Below are 18,554 nucleotides of genomic sequence, written 5' to 3' on the forward strand. Positions count from 1 at the left end.
GGGGGAGGGGGAGAGCGCCCCGCGTTTGAAAAATGCCCGCGGCTCCTCATTGGCCGGCGGCTCCGCCAGGCCCCGCCCACCGTCCGCCGAGGCCCCGCCCCCGCCCCCTTGCCCCGGCCCCCCCCCGCCCCTCCCCCGCCGGTTCCCCCGCCGCCGCCATTATTGGGCCGCTTTGTGTCCGCCGGGCCCGCTGGTGAGTGAGGGCCGGCCCCGCCCGGCGCCGCGCTGCACCGCGGGGAGGGGGGTTGGCCCGAAGGCCGCGGGGCGCTGAGGCGTTGTGCCGGAACTGCTTCCAGCCCGCGCCGTGTCGCGATAGGCCTCGCCGTGGGGGGTTGTGGCGGCGCGGCCCGCTGCCCGTACAGGCCCGGAGCCGGGCCCGAGCGTCTCCTCATCGCCGCCCGTTCGTTTTCCCCCACCGTTCCGGTTATTTGCTCCCTGGAGCGCCGCGCTCCGGGGCTGAGGGCTCGGTGTTCGTGCTCGGAGGGACCTGCGGGTCCCCGCGCTGCTGCGGGCTGTGCTTTACCCCGGCAGGCCGCGCGCCCCGCGCTGTGCTGCCATGTCCCCGACGGGAGGGCGGCGTAACGCCCGGCTCCAGGGCCCTTAGAGCCCTTCCCTCCTGTTTTGTAGCTGTTCCTGCGGTCACGGCTGTTTGTAGCGCACGGGGGCAGCTCAGCCCTCACTGGAGGAAAGTTGAATTAAGGGGCGGTGGGTGCGTTCGCTCCTTTTGCAGGCTGACAGTTCTCTGGACTCTGCCGTGTTTCCTGGGTATTTCGGGAGTCTCCCTCGGCCACTAAGGGATCTTTGGGTTAATGAGCACTTATGGGGACTTAGCCATTCTCTGCTCCTTCGGGTGTGTGGTTTCTTTTGTTTGCAAATGGTGTTTTTAGCATCTTTAAGGAACATTTGGTAATTCTGATGGAGCTGAGGAGCTGCTGAAGAGCTTCAGAATTGCTCCTGTTGATAAACTGTGCACGGAGTTGAAGAAATGTTGCATTCCCCTCAGACTGTGGCTGCTGGAGTTAGTTTTCTCTCCAGAACCTGTTTGGTTTTGGTGTGGTTTTTTTCCCCCTCCCTGTTTTGCCCATCAGTACAAACTGTTGTGTTTCTTTTGCCGGAGTTTTGTTAGAAACGAGCCAGGCTGTTCTTGAGGATTTTAACTTCCTCGAGAGGGAACATGAGGAGTTTTACATTGATGGACATACGGAGGTGTGAGTAGATTTTACAGAGTAGCTGGAATTTGTAGCTTTCCTCAGATAGTGCTGAGACCATCTAATGAGTGATAGCTGAATAAGTCATAGCTTAAGAGGGTTTGTATGGTGGTATTAAATGCATGGAGGGTGTTGCTTGTAAAAGTTTTTTATCCTGGCGTGTAATGTTAACAGCTTGAACTTTCATTTGGTTGTTGCTGGTTTGTCAAAATTCACAATGTTTGATCTCAGAATTAAGAAGTTTTGTCTTCTTAGATGAAACTCAGCAGCTGTTTTCATGCTGGAATAGCTGTAAGTTTGTCAACTATGCACACCTTAAATTGAAAGCTGAGCCTTACATGCTCTGATGTAGGCTGCTTCATTCTTTGGTTGCCTCTCTCAGTAGAAATGCATGGAGAATCCTGATTATGGACCCAGAATTGTTTGAAAACATGGAGCCCCATCACAGTCCTGAGCATCAGTGCAGTGAGGGGTTGTTTTTGTGCAGCTATGCAGATGTGAAAAAATTACTGCTGGATATAAGGAGAGAAGGTAATCCAGGCCGGGGAAGCAATCTTTTCTTCCTGTCTGCACAGGTCAAGGATGGATGGATAACATCTGAACCTGTAGTTCTTTTTATGTTGAGCTGGTATTCTTGGTGGTGGAGAATAGCAGAGATGAGGCCTGGCTCTTTCTATTTTAATAGACATCTGTTAAAATCGAGCTGGCTCTGAGTTGCTGTGTATCCCAGAGTGAGAGGTGCTGAGCTCAGTCTCAGGTGGGCAGGCACCCACCAACTCAATCTCACTGTAGGAATGTGCTGCTTTTTGCAATGGGAGCAGCATCTGTGCTTGCAGAACGGTGGTATGTAATCTTTGTGTTTCTGTGTAGAGCTCAACAGAATAGGCAAGGTACAAGTCAGCTTCTGTTTAGCAGTATTTGGCGGCTACGGGCTCAATTTGGTGCTACCCTGAAGTGAAAACATATCCTCAGACTTATAAAATCTCTTGCTGTTGGGTGTCTGTGTGTAGGAATGCATGTGTTTAGGTGCTAGAAAGGTAGAAGACTTTCTCCACGCTCCCTCGAGCCCTAATGTGTTTGGAATTTTAACATTATAGGGAAGGAATCAATGGAAATAGAAGTCGTAACACCAGTCACGCCAAATTGTTTCTTGCCAGCCAAGTGTTGAGCTATTGGATCTTTACATTGGACCAGTGCTGTTCTTTAATTGAAACAAGCTGGTTTATAATGCTGCTAGCAGTGTGGGGTTCAGATAACCTGTAACAGATCCCAGGGAGACTCGATTGCTAGAGAGCTGGGAGCGCAGCCCTTGTAGCTGAGCTGAGGAGTGTGTTTAAGTAGGGCACCTCCCGGCAAATGGAGACGGTGCAGTGACTGCAAGGAGCAACAGCTGCTTCTGGATGGGAAAGTGCATGAAGAGCTGGAGCAGCAGTGGTGAGTGTGCACTGTGGTGAAGGGACACAAGGCCCAGGAGTGAATTTCCGAGCAGGTTGCCGAGTAAGGATTAGAAGTGAGACTAACTCATATTCTACATGCAGTCAGATATTTTATTTCTCTGCACATTTTAGGGATGCTCAACATGACTTGGTACTGCTAGTCTGATTTAATTAGGGCAGCAGGCTGCAAAAACAAAAGCAAGATCAGGAAACACTGGAACAAATCTGTAAAGCAGGCTGAGAGAGGCAACCAGCTGAGAACTTCTAATGGGTCTGTTTTGTAAAGCAAGTTTCTATCAAAGATGGTCTATTCTGTGGTGATGTAGATGCTGAAGGTTTTGCAGTAGGCTGTCTTCCACCTGAACTGGACTTCTAGGGAAGAGCTTTAAGCAGTTTAGAAGGTAACATTTTTGCACGTTTGGTTTAGATTTTCACTTTTGCTTTGCTGAAATAGGAATGTTTCTATGTGCTTTGTTTTGTTTTTCTTCCCCCCCCCCCCCCCAGGCTTCTGAGATATTTAAATACCCAGTTGCTCAAGACAGCATCAGAAAGTAGCAAATAACTGCATGATAAATAATAGCCTTGTTTTGAAATCTAGTTACTTTGCTTTCTTAAGCCTGTTTGGTAATAAAAAGTCCCTGTTTGCGCTGCTTATAAGATTATCAACTTCACATCCTTTAAGGGCTTAAAATCTGCAAGAACACGAATACTTTCTACTGCCAATCTGAGCTGATCTCTAGGCACACCTTACACAGGGTATTCCACGCTGCCACATTGTGTCTATGAGCTATCGGCCACCATGTGTACACCATGTCCCAGTAAGGGGGCACCCCTTCGAGCACCGAATTGGGTTTACTTTCTCATTTATCTGTGGCATATTTGCTTTCATACCACCTGGCCAAGGTATCCAACCGGGAGTCTGTGACTGGGTACTTGTGACAGTGCCATGGTCAGCTTGCCACATTCCAGACCTGATATTATCCCCAAGCATTTTATATTGACCGAGATTGCAGACTGAGAAGAGCTGGTAAGTCTTATGGCCAGCAGAAATTCAAGGAGTCAGTTGGATTGTGCCTTGGATGAACTCAAAGTTCCACTGTTGAACGGTGAGGGTTATCCACTTTTGAGATACTGTCCAGAATGCATCTAACACCTCTGCTTTTGTCATGGTATTTCTTGCTTTTTTTCCCCTCTTAACAGCTTGCTGATAAACTGTGAATAAATTGGTGCAGGGATATTTTTCATGGGGAACCTTCTTGCACCGTTGCCTGGATTTTCCACTCCTTGTGCTGAGACTGAATGCAGTCCGTCATTTCAGCTACTCTAAGAATCCAGGAAGGGTTTTGGCCTCTTCCTGATTCCAGAGCGCAGTCTGACATTTGTACAACTGCAAAACATGTGCAATACTTTCCAGTTCTTTCAAAGCAGTGCTTTGGGACACTTCCCAAGATGCCATAGTATCCAATGTGTGAGGCTGGGGCTGCATCTCCTATTCTGTCTTTCTTCTTAGAAAAAAGCATTTGATTCCAACCTGAGGCCTGGTGGAACTCTTCATTCTGCCCTTTCTGCCAGTGAGGAAGGAAAGTCCCACAAAATAAAGAAGTGCTGGCTTCATATGTTCAAACTGGCTTTTAGTTTTCTTTTTTCCATCCTCTCATTTATTTTGTCTTTGGAACGTAGTATGCTTTGCTTTTTCTGTGCTGCGGGTATGTGCGGTCAGCATTCAAGTTTATTAATGAATCAGTTTTAATCAGTGATTGATTATTTGGGGAAAGCAGTTTGCTTTTCTCAAAGGTTTTGATGGCTATTTTCTCACTTGAGGATTCATGCGTTACTTTTCGTTGCATGGGGTTTAATTTGGGAGGGCTTCTGTTGTTTTATCTTCTGCCTAATAGGTTAAATGGTTTAATTCCTTAGGTTAATAGAAGCTGTGTCAGTGTACCGGGGCATGCTTTTCCCTGAAGGAGTGGCCTATTAGTTTAGTTACTTCATTGCTTGGCTTTAAGCATGGTGCAATGACTACTCTTTGTTAATGCTTCCTGTTAATTTCAATAGCAGCTTTTTCTTTCAGATATGTGTAATGGGGCAGGCTGCGGGTCTGGCTTATACCTTTGCTATTTCTGCTATACCCATAGTGCTCAAGTTTGTGTGCATGTTTTAGCATCTCTGTTGAATGTCAGTGTTGATTGTCAGTTACGTTAGCCATGAGCTGTAAGTCATTTATTCTTTTCAGTCTTTAGTTTGTAAAGGTACACGCACGTAGATGTTTCCATTTTGTTAATTTTCACACCACATCTTTTCTGTACTTTAGGTTGACTCCTCACTGCACTGTGAAAGCCATTAGGAAAAAATCCTTGGGGTTAAAACCTGGGGCTCCACAGTGTTACGTGCACTTGGGGCTAGAAATAATTTTATATGGCGACTGGTCTGTCTGAAGCTGAACCCGTGCATCATAAGGCGCTTCCACTCTTAACGGGAACTCAGCTGATCCACACGGACAAGTTAAGTGAGGTAGGGGCTGACCCATTCTCCAGGCTTGCCCTTGGATCAGTCATTGACTTCCACTCCTGCTGAAGATTTCTTCGTGCTCTTTCTCTCCTGGTTCTAGGGAACTCCGCTGGGAGCCCAATAAACCCTCTAGGTGATGTCTTTCCCCTTCCCTGCTTCCCCTGGGATGCTGCAGTTGTCAAAATCCTCAAATGCTCATCTCATTTAATGTGGGATGAAAATTAATTTTTTTGAAAATTTGAAAATTTTTTGAAAATTCTGAAAAATACAAACATAACCGGAATATTTCTACATATGCTACTTTGATTTACTTGAATCCCAACTCAAAAGCTTTCTGAATCTTCATCTGTCAGCATCTGTACTGACTCACAAATGCTTTTCGTAGAAAGCTGAAGACGACACGATGCCGATCCGCCGCTCTGTTAATTCTTCTTCTCGAGAAACTCCTCCCAAAAGCAAATCTGCTGAAGGTGGCGAAGAGGTGAAAGCAGGTATGGTAACAATTCTCTGCTATCACAGGCTTGGATACTGGAGTTGCTGGAAAAATATTACAGCTGTGGTTAAAATTCTAATGCTTGCCTCCTTTTTACAGGCTGTTCTTGACTTGCTGGAAATATTGTACACTTTTCAGCAGGAAATCATTTGGTTTGTGCTTCTTGACCTGTGTCAAAGCATTGACACTCCTAATATGAAAATATAGCTGGATATTATCTCTTCTAGGCTTGCATGTTCTTCTGAATAAAGGTAGAAATTGAGAACTTTCAGTAGTGATAAGAAAATGGCTTGGAATTGAAAGGAGGAATTAATGAGTGGAAAACCAAAGTGTTTGATTATTTTTATTTTCCTGAACAGAAGTATTTTGCCACACCATGTAATAAAGCTTGATATTAATTAACATGTCTGATCCCAGCAGCTTGACTTTGGTTTCTCAGAATGTGGCATTTCAGTATAGCTTTCATTACGTTTCAGTGACAGAGGCATCCTGGCAGACAGCTCTTTAGCTAAGTAATGGGTAACAGCAGTTTATATTTGGTGAGGTTGTGGTTGAACTTGGTGATCTTAAAGGTCTTCTCCAACCTGAGCAACTCTGTGGCTATAATTCTATTTGAATGTTATCCATTAGCAAGACCAGTCCCTTAAGGCTTGCTCTTGGCTACATGTGCTTGAGTAAATTTGCTTGGTAAGCTGGTTTCTGACTGGATTTGATCCTGCTGAGAGACGTGTGCTGTCGCTGATACAGTTGCAGCCTAAAGCTTTGCCAGACCTGGACAAATGGGATTGAATAGTTAAAATCCTTCAGTTGCCACAGCATGTAGTGCTGAAAAAGCAATGTTTGGAGACACATTTGTCATAAACAAAGCTGCTTATGCTTACCTTCTCTAATTTCTTCTAGAACTGTATGGTTTTGTACCTTTTTGAGTTAAAATACATAAAACTTGACCTGGGGAAAGCCTTCCATTTCCATAATGGTGATTTTTTTTTTCTTTTTTTTTTTTTTTTCTTTTTTCCTTCTTCTTCCCTTCTGCCCCTGTAGGCATTGTGATGGGAGGTAGCATTGTGATGGGTAGATAGCTTTCAGAAGTTAAGAGTAGGATGGGGAATTAGTTCATTGTGAAAATACTGTGTGACGTTGTTTGATTCTGGCATTTGATGGCTGGTTGCACCATACTGAGGCTCTTTCAGTATCTTCGTTTGCTTCTTTTTAATCCTCCACCTTAACAGAGAGCAGGGGCTGGTTTTGAATAGTAACTTGATGCATTTTTACATCCTCTAGATGCAGAAGCCACTTCTGAGGAATCTGCCTCTGCTGGAGAAGAACAAGAGAATGAAACCCTGCCTGCTGCTGCGCCCAGTGAAGCAGAACAGCCAAAGGAACCTGAGAATGAAGAGAAAGGGGAAACCAAGTCCTCAGAAGAAACCAAAAAGGAGTAAGGCTTGCTTAGTGCTGAACTTAGGAATTTGAGTAGGAGGAAGGTTGCTTCTGTAGATGGAAAAGATTATGGGAGAGATGGAGAAAATAGGATGTCCCTTTTTTTAGGAAAAAAAAAAAGTGAAAAAGTGTCAGTTTTTCACAGGAAAAAGTATTTTCAGTGTTAAATGTTCTAGGCCTGTTTTTTTGTTGTTGTTGTACTTGTTGGCTTGTTTTACAGTGTCCCATCTTACTATTGCTTTGCATTTTTCCGAAGTGAGAAGGATCAGTCTAAGGAAAAGGAGAAGAAGGTGAAAAAGACCATTCCTGCGTGGGCTACTCTTTCTGCTAGCCAGCTGGCTAGGGCACAGAAACAAACTCAGATGGCTGCCACTTCACGCCCAAAGATGGATGCTATCTTAACTGAGGCCATCAAGGTAAGTAGGAGTCAAGTGTTTCTTCTGTTCACCTGTAACGGAGCAAAAGGACTTAACTACAGTTTATGGTTTCAGCTTTCTGATGGCACAGCTGATAGTGCTGTCTCCTTAGCAGGAAACTTAACTGTGAGGCACATATGCTTCTATCTGGAAGCTCATGGAGCTGAAACATGATGATGATGGAGGAGCCCTGTAGCTTTTCTTTATTCAGAATTTGTTTCCCTCCCTGGTTAAAATACTGGAAACAGCTCTGATGACATAACCTGGTTGATTACTGGTGTACTTTAATTTGATATGCTTCCTAGCTGTAGTTAACTTGGTTTACCTTGATTAATCCATCTGTTCAATGCATACCTTTTCCAGCATCTTATCATAATTAAGAGCAGATGGGAATATTCTTAGCTAGCATTCTGAGAAGTGTTGGTTTTAGTTGACTATATTGTATTCTGCTTGTCAGAAGAGACTTGTGCTGTTGTAGTTGCTCTGCAATTCTGCTGTCCCCACCTTGAGAATTGGTTCATGTAGATTGCCTTCCTCAGAGACCTGTACTCTACCAGCCTTAATTACAAGATGGACTTTTGAGCCCCTGAAGCACACTGTGGTGCATCCAAATCTGTTAGACTGAGAGAAGCCATGCCGTATACTTCAGGTTACTCTAAGCTTTACATTTCTAGCAGTGCAATAGCATTACCAGGGCAGATAATGAAGTTCAGTGCTTTACTATACTGTGCATAAGTAAACTTTATCCTGCACTGTGCAGCTGTGGTTTTTGGGTAGTCTTTCTGAAGCCATCTAGATCTGGTAACTTGCTTAAACAGAGAGGGCTTTATCAAGTCACAGTTGGAGTTTTCTACAGTATGTCAACTCTCTAAAATTTAAAACACAATTTTTTGTCCTGTTCTGATCTCTGGCTGGGAGACTCTAGTGATGCGGGATGGCCGACATGAATCTTCAAGTACTGTAATCCTCAAGATACAATCTTCAAATTGGTGTTTGTTAGTTTTATTAGTTTGCTAATGCCGGTCCTTTATCTCCTTCAAAAGATATCAGCAACTTGTTCTGATAAGTATGTTAACGATCACTCTGACATCATTATAATGAATTACTAATGACTCACTGTTTAAGCAGTGCTGGTTTGCCCAAATGTAGCTATTTTTTGTAATAACATGTAGTTTATATGCCGTTTCTTTTCAGTGCTTCAGAATAGGAGAGTAGTTGACGTGCTTGCTGTTCTGCATTTGTCTGTTCTTCAGCCAATCTCTGAAAGAGAGTGTATTTTCTACTCCTGAGTCACTGTAGGAAAAAGATCATCCTGTGCTGGCCTCTGTGCATCATCAGCTCAATCTCTCTTCTGGTCCCATAGCAAAGTAGTTTCAGTCCAGACATTCTTTACTAACTTTTGATCCTGTTGCAGGCATGCTTTCAAAAGAGTGGTGCGTCAGTTGTTGCAATACGTAAATACATCATCCACAAATACCCTTCCCTGGAACTGGAGAGAAGAGGCTATCTTCTAAAGCAAGCCTTGAAAAGGGAGCTAGAGAGAGGGATCATCAGGCAGGTAAGGGTCACTTGTGGGGCGGCACTGATGATGGTATTACTGAATCGTACAGGAATTTAAGAAACCATTAGCAGGCCTCTGGGGAGATCATGTTCTTTATCTTGGGGGTTCTTCAATCTCTTTGTTCACTTTGTTAGACACTGATAGAACTTCTGTATGGTTCTGCCTGTCGGATGCTGTGCGCTGTTGTCTTTTGTGCACTGTGGGTGACTGTTTCATGGTGATAAATTGCTGCTGTGATGCTGCATGATGCATCTTCAACCTGAGTCTAGCAACGTCACTTCTGCAGAAGCATGTTGCCTTCAACACTGCAGCTTACACCTGTGATGCCGATTTTCTTAGGACCCTCTTGCCCTGACCAAGAGATATGTTTGTTATGTCTAGCCGTGGCTTCTGATCTACTGAAGTGGATTCAAGTCCAACTTCTGCCCCTTACAGCTAATCACCAGGATGAGCATTTATTCAAAATCTGTTTAATGATGTTGCGTTGTCTCCTTCAAGCAGTTATTTTCTTGTGTTACTTTTCTAAAGGCTGAAATGGACTTTGTTTTGAACTAGGTGAAAGGGAAGGGAGCTTCTGGAAGCTTTGTGGTGGTGTCCAATGCAGGAAAAACTGTTCAAAAAGCCAGAGACAGAAAGGTAAGGCTATATGAACATTACTCTGAAACACGTGCATCTTATGAAATGCAACTTAACCCCAACTCAAACAATTTCCTCCTCCTTGCTGTACCTTTCTTCCCCAAGTACAGTAATTCAAACATCTTTTTCACTGAAATCGGAATCAGAAAGCCAGTATGAGAAATTAAGTAGAATAATCAAAATCTTAGTTTTAAAATGTTTACATTAAACTCCTAGGCTTTGGTTTTGAGGCAGAAAACTGAATAACCCTGAAGTTTCTCTCCTGTCTTTACCTGGTAGAGAGAGATGCCTCTCTGGTATTGTAAGAGAACTTTCTGCAACTGCTGTTTCTGTTTTATCTGTTGTGTGGATAAATGGAAGACCTCAGTCTTCTGCACTATCAGGCAGATGTTTTCCATTGGCAGAGAGGACAGAGGGAGGAAGTAGTGAATGTCCTAAGGCTTCTGGAGGGAAGCTGCAGATGTTGGGCATGTATTGTTCTGAGGTAGTGTCATGTCTGAGTCCAGTCCTCACAATTAGTTGTGTTCCAGCACTGCTGTTCTCTGCTCCCCACTGCACTAGATGTGCAAAACACATTTCTAATGCTGTAGTTTTGAAATGCATAGCTGGGATTGACAGCTTAGACAGGTGATCCCAGGGAGTTCTCTAGCACTTTGGTGCTTACCTCTCAGCCGTGGGGCAGACCCCAAGGCCTAAACTTTACAGTAATAGTGACACATTCAATACCAGGGCACTGTAGGAAACTAATTAGATGTAACTTATTTTTAGATAGAGCTGTGGACTCCATGGCAAGTTTGAGTAAGACACCTGATAACTATTAACACGTCACTTTTCTTGTCTGCAGTATATTGGTGTATTTGTTTTTAGTTGCTTTCTCCATGTCACAGCAAAACAAATGGATAGCTTTTGGTTTTGGTGAATTTAGCTGGCAGGTGAGCAGCACCTTTACCTGTTTGACCATTTTCAAAGCTCCTGTTCAGTATCAAAATCATTAAACTTCAGCAGATTTCCTGGCTGTCTTTTCTCTTCTTTATGTAAAGTGGGTCATTCCTTCCTGGTAGCAACAAAGTGATGGAGGAGAATTGAGGAGAAAGAAATGTTACCTTCAAGCAAAACTTTGTGCTGTCACTTGAACAAAAGTGCTATTTATTGTTGGGAAAATTGGACCTGTATAAACAGGTTTTGTCTCTGGTTTTTATTTATGTCAGCATGAATCATTTTCACCTGACTCTGTCATTGAAAAGTAACAAAGAAAAAGCCTCTATTAAAAAAATAAAGAGGAGAAGGGAAGTGTTAAAAAACAAACAAATGAAAAAACAAACAAAAAATCAGGAATGCAGATGTTGCAAATACTCAGTATATTTATGTTTACTAGACTTTCCTATACTCCCGTGAGAATTCCATCAGGTTTGCTAGATTTCACTTGAACTGCTAAAATTGTCTAAATTTTAAGAGCTACCTTACAGAACTTGATTTTCCAGACTTGTAGCAGTGTCAGGAGCACTTCTCCTTACCTGTGCATTGCTGGTTCAGAAAGAAACAGGTCTAGGCCCCACTGATGCATAAAAGTGTATGTATTTCAGAAAAGCACTTCCGTTTCGACTCCAGAACAACAGGTCAAGCTGGAAGACATCCTGCCACTGGCTTTCACCCGCCTTTGTGAGCCAAAAGAAGCTTCTTACAGCCTGATCAAGAAATATGTGTCTCAGTATTATCCCAAACTCAAAGTAGATATCAGGTAGGTGCAGGGGTACGCTCTTGAAGCAGAGCATCCCTGAAATGCTGTCTTCCTCCCCCCTGGTTTTGCCTCCCCCCACAGCAATTCCATTCAGTATTTCATCAGGCAGCAGGCAGGTGGTGCTCTGCACTGTACAGCCTGGAGGAAAGCTTGAGAGGAGCTGTGCCTTTTCTCTGTATCCCTCCACACCCAATCTTTGTTCCTGATGCTGACATCAGCAGTGCTGTATGCATCTCTGCCGTTAGCAGGAACCAGATACGGTTCATAGATGTGTGGATATGAAAGCTCCTCCTCAGAATTTTTCCAATGTGGTTCTGAATGCTTTAACTGGCACACGCTTAAAATAATTTGAGAGTTTGCATACATGGAATGTGTCAAGGGTCAGGGAGGAAGCTAATCCAGTGAAGCCCCATGTATCACCTCTTACTGTGGCTTGTACTCAGCTCCTTGTTTTTCTGTGAGCTGACTGACTCATTGCCCACCAAGTCCCATGTACAGACGTGTTTCAAAATGAATAAATCTTTCAAAACGAAGCTTGTTTGTTTCTGGATATGCAGTGACACCCAAAAAGCACTGCAGTAGAATTTCCGCTAACGTGTGTTGTTCATCTCATGTAACCAGCACTTGCTGACAGATCTCCATTTAAAATGTCTGTATGTAGGCAGACACCTCTTGTAAGTACAGCTTCTCTCACGTTCTCTGTAGAGTGTTGTTTCTCTGTTTGTTTTTTAAGCTGTCGGTGTGTGTCAGTAAAGCTTTATCCTCCTGTATTTCAGACCCCAGCTGTTGAAGAATGCCCTGCAGAGAGCTGTAGAAAAGGGCCAGCTAGAACAGATTACAGGGAAAGGAGCATCTGGGACATTCCAGGTCAGAGCTGGAGTTCATCTTTTTTTTGTTGCTTGTAATAACCAGGAGCCTTGGACATAAGTTAACATGCCCCCCCCCGCTCTCCAGTTTTATTGGGTGCCCCTTTCTTTAGCAGCCTGTTATGTTCAGCAGTTATGAAGCAGTAGGACTCCTTATCTTCTTGGTTTACGTTTGAGGAAGAGACCCCTCTGCCTTCCTTGCTTGGCATGGTCTGCACACTGCTTCAGCTCTGACTCATTAGCACAGTAGGGAGATGGTGGGGTAAGCTTTCCATTGCTAATTGTAAGTGCAGTGGGTACCCCAGATGTCTGCAGTGTTCTTCCTCGTGTCTGTGCCATACATGTCTCTTGGGTACATTTGGTCTGTGGGATGGAGGAAGGTGTAATTCATTTCCTTCCCTGAGCATCAGGCCCTTAGATTGCCACATACTGCAGTGTGCTTTGGGACTGGGACAGTGTGTTACCAATGAAAAGCTCTCCAGGCCAGCTGACTCAATAGGCCTTGTCCTGCCATTAAAGCTGGGAGAACAGCGTTCCCTCTGCAGTGTTTTAATATAAAACATATCTGTGCTAATGCAGGAGCGCCGACCCATCTGGTGCAGAGGAGCTTGTCCTGACCTGGTTTGGGAGAATGTTGTCTTGATGCTTTTCTCTTCCTCCTTGGAAAATAGCTGAAGAAGTCAGGGGAGAAGCCCCTGCTGGGTGGGACTCTGATGGAAGATGCCATCCTGTCTGCTATTGCGGCCATGAATGAACCGAAGACCTGCTCCACCACAGCACTGAAGAAGTATATCCTGGAAAACCACCCAGGGACCAACTCCAACTTCCAAGGTAACGTCCCAAACTATCAGACTGTTTTTTTTCTTTTCCCCAAACTCTGAAGGGAGAACCCAGCAGCTGCAGATGCTGGGGCAGTTTTGTGCAGCACATTTTGAACTATTTGGTTGAGCTTGCTAGGGAACAGGCATCTTACTCCTTGTGCCACAGAGATGCTCAGTGTTTTTAATTCCTGTAAGTTCCTTTCAAACCTGACTACTTTCTGAGACATGATGCATGTTTCTCTTGTCTATAGCACTTTTCTGGGAAGGTAGAGCAGTATTTCAACTCCTTTTCTGTTCTTGAACTGCTGACAGGTTTTTTCTTTGTATTGAAAACTCTGCAGCTTGATGTAAACACAATCCCTGTTTGCTTTTTATTTAAAGAAATTACACAGTCTAACTTAAAAAAAAAAAAAAAAAGAATAAAAATTTGTATGCATCCCTCTTGGTGTTTTGTTTGAGGACCTCCTCTGGTTCTGATTTTGAAAAATCAAGCAAGTGATGGGAAAAGACTTAATCCTGTTGTATTTGGAATAAGGTTTGGCATATCTTCATTCCCAGTAATGGCAGTAGTGTCATTTTGGATTTTGTGTGAGCAGAAGCAGTAATAACAGCAGATTTTCTCCTGTGTTACTTGTATTTTTTGGTCTGAGTCCTGACATGGTTGTTTAAGGTAGGCTGGAGGTCATTTAAAAGAGTATGAGCTTGCAACATTTTCTAGTAGTATCAGTCCTAAAGGTGGATTATCTTGTTACTGTGCCTTTGTGATGCTGGAGCCATTCCTCTGGGGCCAGAGGGGAGGATGCTGATCTTGCAGTCATCACCTGGAGCTAAAGCTCAGCATCCACACAGTTCTTTAAGGTAGGGTTGAACAAAGTGCAGAGGAGTGCAGCCTGCCTCCCAACAGTGTGGGCTGAAGAAGTTGCCTGTGGCCTTTTACACATGAGAGGTGGATGCCAAGTGTGACTTCTTAATCTTGGAGCAGGGAAGAGAGTTTCCAGGCTTACTTGTTTGTCTTCAGGACTGCTGGAAGCTGTCCTGGCCTTAGAGGCCTGTGTTCAGCTGGTCCCGAGTGCTTGTCAGCCTTGCAAGTCAGATAAGGAAATTTCAACTAGCAATGTGTTGTTCTCTTTCTCCTTCTTACTTACAAAGAATTTTGCTGCTCTCTGCTGTTTTAGGAGCAACCAGAGGAGGATCTGTCAGGGTGTAAAAGCAGGCAGGTACCCACTATGCAATCAGTGCTCTATATTATTCCATCACACTTATAACTCCAGTCAGATCCTTCACATGCTGCTGTTGATCTTTGGTACCCTGGGTAAAAATAGGCTGATCTTGTTTGTTTTGCTTCTGTTTATAAAATAGAGTGAAGGCTTATTTTAACAAACTATTTGGAGTACGTGTTCAGGACAGCTGAGACTTGAGTTATATTTGGGCAGAAGTAGCTATGCACTGCTATCAAATGCAGTTTGAAATAACGATGCCCTAGTCATGACATCAAAAACCTGTCACTTTTCTTGACTTCTTCCTTCAGTGAATGTAAAGTTTCAGTTGCTAATGGTTCAGGAGCCAACATTTGAATCTTCTCAATTGTTTGAATCTTTGGGAAAATTAACTGTGAAATGATTTAGTATGTCTTATTGAAAGGGGAAGCTTTGAAGCTCAGTGTTCTCGCTGGGTGCTTCACAAAGCAGCAGGTCATTGCTGAGTGTAGAAGGAAGTACTGCAAAGCGCAGTAGGATTAAACAAGTGGATTAAGATAGTAACACAACCTTTCTGATTTTTATTTTTTAATTTTAATTTTCTTTTTTTTTTTTTCCCACAGTACATCTACTGAAGAGAACCCTGCAGAGATGTGAGAAGAATGGCTGGTTGGAGCAGATTTCTGGAAAGGGCTTCAGTGGAACCTTTCAGCTTTGCTTTCCTTATTATCCTAGGTAAAGGGCTTGGCTGTAAAAGGATGTTGAAGATAGGTCAGCCAGAAAGCGTTGCTGAAGTTCATAGGTTGAACTCTGTATTTGTAGGGAAGTCTATGGAAGGTTTAATAATTGAAAAACCACAGCACTGTCACCTGTCTTGCTCTAGGTGATGACGTTACTTAGTGTCTGACTGTGAGTGGACATAAAGATGACTTCATTAGCCAGGGAGACTTTAAGGACAATGAAAATATTGGGCTAAATACTCTCATGTACTCTGTCATGATGGTTGTGTTTTTTGGTTTTTTTTCCAAGATAGCAGCTATTTAAGCCTTCCCATGTTAGAACAAATCTGCATGAGCAGATGGAGTATGCTGTACTTAATGCAAGGATGCACGTAGTAGGACTCAGCCTTTCATGATGCTGATGTGGAAGAGAGGTGGGAGGAGGGAAGGTGGCCTTGGTTGGCCACCACTAGACAAAAAGCAGCCTTTTCTCTTGGGCTGTGAGTTAAGTTGTGCTGGGCCACAGGGAGCCCAGGGATGGTGACTTAGTATCCTATGAAGAGTCAAATAGCAACACAGTAATTAATGTTTCTGCTTCCCACCTTCTTTTGTCATGTATGTGTAAAGTCCTTAGTAGCTCAGGCCTGCATTCAGAGTCACTGGACTCTGGTCTTGTTCTTTCATTGTTTGCACAAAAGGAGCAATTAGGGTTAGCCAAAGCCCTAGAAGTAAGTCATGCTCTGACAAGAATTCTCTTGTAGCCCAGAGGTGCTCTACCCGGAGAAGCAGCAGGATGAGGACTCTGAAGAATCTGATGAGGAAGAGGAGGAGGAATCTGAGGGGGAAGAAGAATCTGAAGAGGAGTCTGAGGAGGAAGAGCCACCACCGAAGAAGAGGTATGGAAGCATAAGAGAGAAATGGGCTCCTTTGGATGAATTACAAGTGACAGTCAGAGCTGTAGAGTCTTTTGCTGTGGCTGCTGATCTGCGAGGCTGTCACCCAGGAGATATTAGGAGCTTTATTTTCCAATATTGTTTTGAGCTGGGGGAGCTGTTAAAATTGGGACTTCTCTTGGATGTGTCTGCAGAAGCAATGCTGTGTTCCAGAGATGATAATCTGTCACTCTATAGCTGGAATTCCTCTTGATGAGAGGAATGTTTATTCTCTGTAGTGCCTTTAATCTCCTCGGTGCCTTTTGTTCTCTGCAGAAGTGTGGCACTGCTTGGATTGTTGTTTTCTGAGGAAAACTTTTTCCTTCTGTGTTGTCTGTCTTGCTCAGAATATGGGTTTAAGGTAAATGTTGTTCATGAAGTAATAAAATCACTCTCAGAGAGACAGGGAGAGTGCTTAACTCGCCAAATTATTCTGACAATTAACTTAGGCATATAACCGTACAAATAATGACAATCTAACAAAGGAGCCAGTGCTCTGCCAGTGAGATATCTTTGGGGACTGAGAAGCACATAGTGTGGTGAGATCTACCATGGGGCTTCTTGGTTTTGGTATTTAGCTAATGAAATGTACTGCTGCATGAAGGAACAAACATCCGTGGTAAAGAACAAAGATGCCAAGATCTGTTTCATTTATGTAAATTGATGACAGCAGCTCTGCTCTGAGTAGCGTTTGCGCCTCCACTGAGATCTTGTGCTGCCTTTCTGACAGGATGCAGAAGAGACCTCCTCCAGAATCACGGAGCAGGGCCCCTCCAATGAAGCGAAGAGAATCCAAGCCCAAGCCCAGAAAGACCCCTGCAGCCCGCCGGGGGAAAGCAAAGCCCCCACCCAAGGTGAAAACCCCTGCGAGAAAAGCCAAACCAGCAGCTCCAGCCATCAAGAAACCCTCTGGTGGCAGCTCTTCCAAGAAACCAGCAGCTAGCGGGAGGAAGGAGGTGAAACCTTCTGCCAAGGGCAAATCTGCCATGAGGAAATCTCTCCGGGCAAAAAAGTAAATATTTCCACTGTCAGGGAATCCCATGATCAAATCCACAATCTTGTTTTATAAAGTCAACGTGCATTTGTATTTTAGTTCTGATGCTTAAACACTTTTTTTTTTTCTTCCTTCCTTCTTGAATGATGGGGAAAAAGCTGAAAACTAAATCAAACCAACCTAAGCATTTGTTAGATCTCAGTGCTGTGCCTTGTGCCTACCCCTCCCTTGGAACAAGTCATCTTTAGTTTCTGCAATAATCTTATGACTTTTCTAGGACCTGTAATCTGTACATTTTATGGTGTTCCTCTTGGGTTTGGGGGGAGGGCAGTGTTTAGAAATTCTTCAAAGAACTTCTTTGTATCTTTACAGGATCTTTAGCAGGAACATAATGATTGGGGGAAGTATTCTTAATTGAGAAGGTACGACGGCACCAGAGTCCTCCTTAGATCCCCTGCATGATGAGGTCCTTCCTGCTTCTGTGAAGGAGCAGTGTGTATTTACAGCACTTGCACTGAGTCCTGGAGGTGCTCCTTTCTGCTCAGCTGTGATGCTGGCAGGTTGAGGAGGTGCATGTGGCTTTTTCAGACTGGCCGTTTGTGTGAGAGTGGGTTCAGGTCTTCAGTCAGCGGAGGCTGCCGTGTGTACCAAGCATCTGACACCAGAGATGCGCTAAAAGGGGTAGTTCTCGGGTGGGTGATTTGAATTAGTATTTCCATGCTACTTCTGTTACCTTAAAACCAAAATATATAAAAGTCTTCTTGAATCCAACTTTAAAATGTTTTTAAGAAATGAAGAGCCTAAGTTTTGTCACTTCTTGTTTACCCTTTTTTAAAAAGAAAAGTTGGAAAGCTATACAGTTGCTAATGTAGAGATGTTGGGAAGGGAGGAACATGCAGTTTGCTAAAATAAAATGAAACTAGATTCCGTGCCTGCTCCGTGTGTCCTTCATCTTCCTTGCTACAGCTTCTTCCTCCTGGAAGCCCAGAGAGGCGGGAATTACAGTGAGTAAATACAGTGAGCCTTTGTTAGAAGTGCACTGCAGGTGTCAGAGAGCATCCTGAACTCACCCTTGAGAGGGGCAGTGGGATTGATTCAAATATGACCCCATTGCTTAACGTACTTTTGGGAAGAGCTTTGCATCTGCCACACTGGGAGCAGTGGACGTGCCTCCGGAAATCAAAATGGAAAAGCATCCTTACTCTGACCCTTTTTCAGGTGCGGTCTCAGTGTGCTACCTCCAATAACTGGGAGTTTAAAAAGCTCTTAGAGAATAAAAAGCTCTTACAGAAATGCCCTGCAATGCTCTCGGCCCTGGAACTAAGGTGCAAGGAGCAGGCTCACAAAAGCAGTGGCTAACATGAAACAGAGTGAAGGCACTCAAGTAACCCACGGGGCTGTAAAGCAGTTAGAAACTTTGGTAAATGGCTTTCCTGCCGCTGTGTGTACTGAAACAGTGGGTTTTGGTGGTGTTTTCCTCCAAGCAAGTACTGGAGCACGCCCGATCTGAATAACAGCCTTCTCTCTAGGATGCTTGTGGGGGTGCGGAGTCCTATTCCCAGCTGCCGGCCTGCAGCACCTCTGTGCTCTCTT

The 18,554-nt window shown here is 44.1% G+C and overlaps 1 protein-coding gene across 6 annotated transcripts; it reads left to right on the plus strand.

Moving 5' to 3' along the window:
* Positions 1-104: 104 nt before the first annotated feature.
* HP1BP3 (heterochromatin protein 1 binding protein 3) lies at positions 105-17,892 on the plus strand. 6 transcript variants are annotated; one of them, XM_015882702.1, is made up of 15 exons: positions 124-193; positions 4,956-5,155; positions 5,253-5,285; positions 5,538-5,643; positions 6,927-7,080; positions 7,339-7,498; positions 8,913-9,056; positions 9,615-9,695; positions 11,279-11,433; positions 12,210-12,300; positions 12,971-13,130; positions 14,940-15,051; positions 15,797-15,931; positions 16,698-16,979; positions 17,334-17,892. In XM_015882702.1, exons 4-15 carry the CDS (start codon positions 5,556-5,558, stop codon positions 17,377-17,379), a joined length of 1,608 nt encoding a protein of 535 aa, XP_015738188.1. In that variant the 5' UTR covers positions 124-193; positions 4,956-5,155; positions 5,253-5,285; positions 5,538-5,555; the 3' UTR covers positions 17,380-17,892. The 6 variants fall into 6 exon arrangements, with proteins under 6 accessions (XP_015738184.1, XP_032304552.1, XP_015738188.1 ...); XM_015882698.1 differs by lacking the exon at positions 5,253-5,285 and having other exon boundaries at positions 105-193; XM_015882699.2 differs by lacking the exons at positions 124-193; positions 5,253-5,285 and adding an exon at positions 3,022-3,045.
* Positions 17,893-18,554: the final 662 nt, after the last annotated feature.

Source organism: Coturnix japonica, chromosome 21 (assembly GCF_001577835.2).
Source record: "Coturnix japonica isolate 7356 chromosome 21, Coturnix japonica 2.1, whole genome shotgun sequence".
Lineage (NCBI taxonomy): Eukaryota > Metazoa > Chordata > Aves > Galliformes > Phasianidae > Coturnix > Coturnix japonica.

Bases quoted from the DNA above. Each gene is read 5' to 3' on its own strand.
- HP1BP3 (XM_015882698.1), top strand. From the start codon at position 5,060: ATGGCGACTGGTCTGTCTGAAGCTGAACCCGTGCATCATAAGGCGCTT. The intron at 5,156-5,537 runs GTAGGGGCTGAC...TGCTTTTCGTAG, and splicing joins ACACGGACAAGTTAAGTGAG to AAAGCTGAAGACGACACGAT. The intron at 9,057-9,614 runs GTAAGGGTCACT...GTTTTGAACTAG, and splicing joins AGAGAGGGATCATCAGGCAG to GTGAAAGGGAAGGGAGCTTC.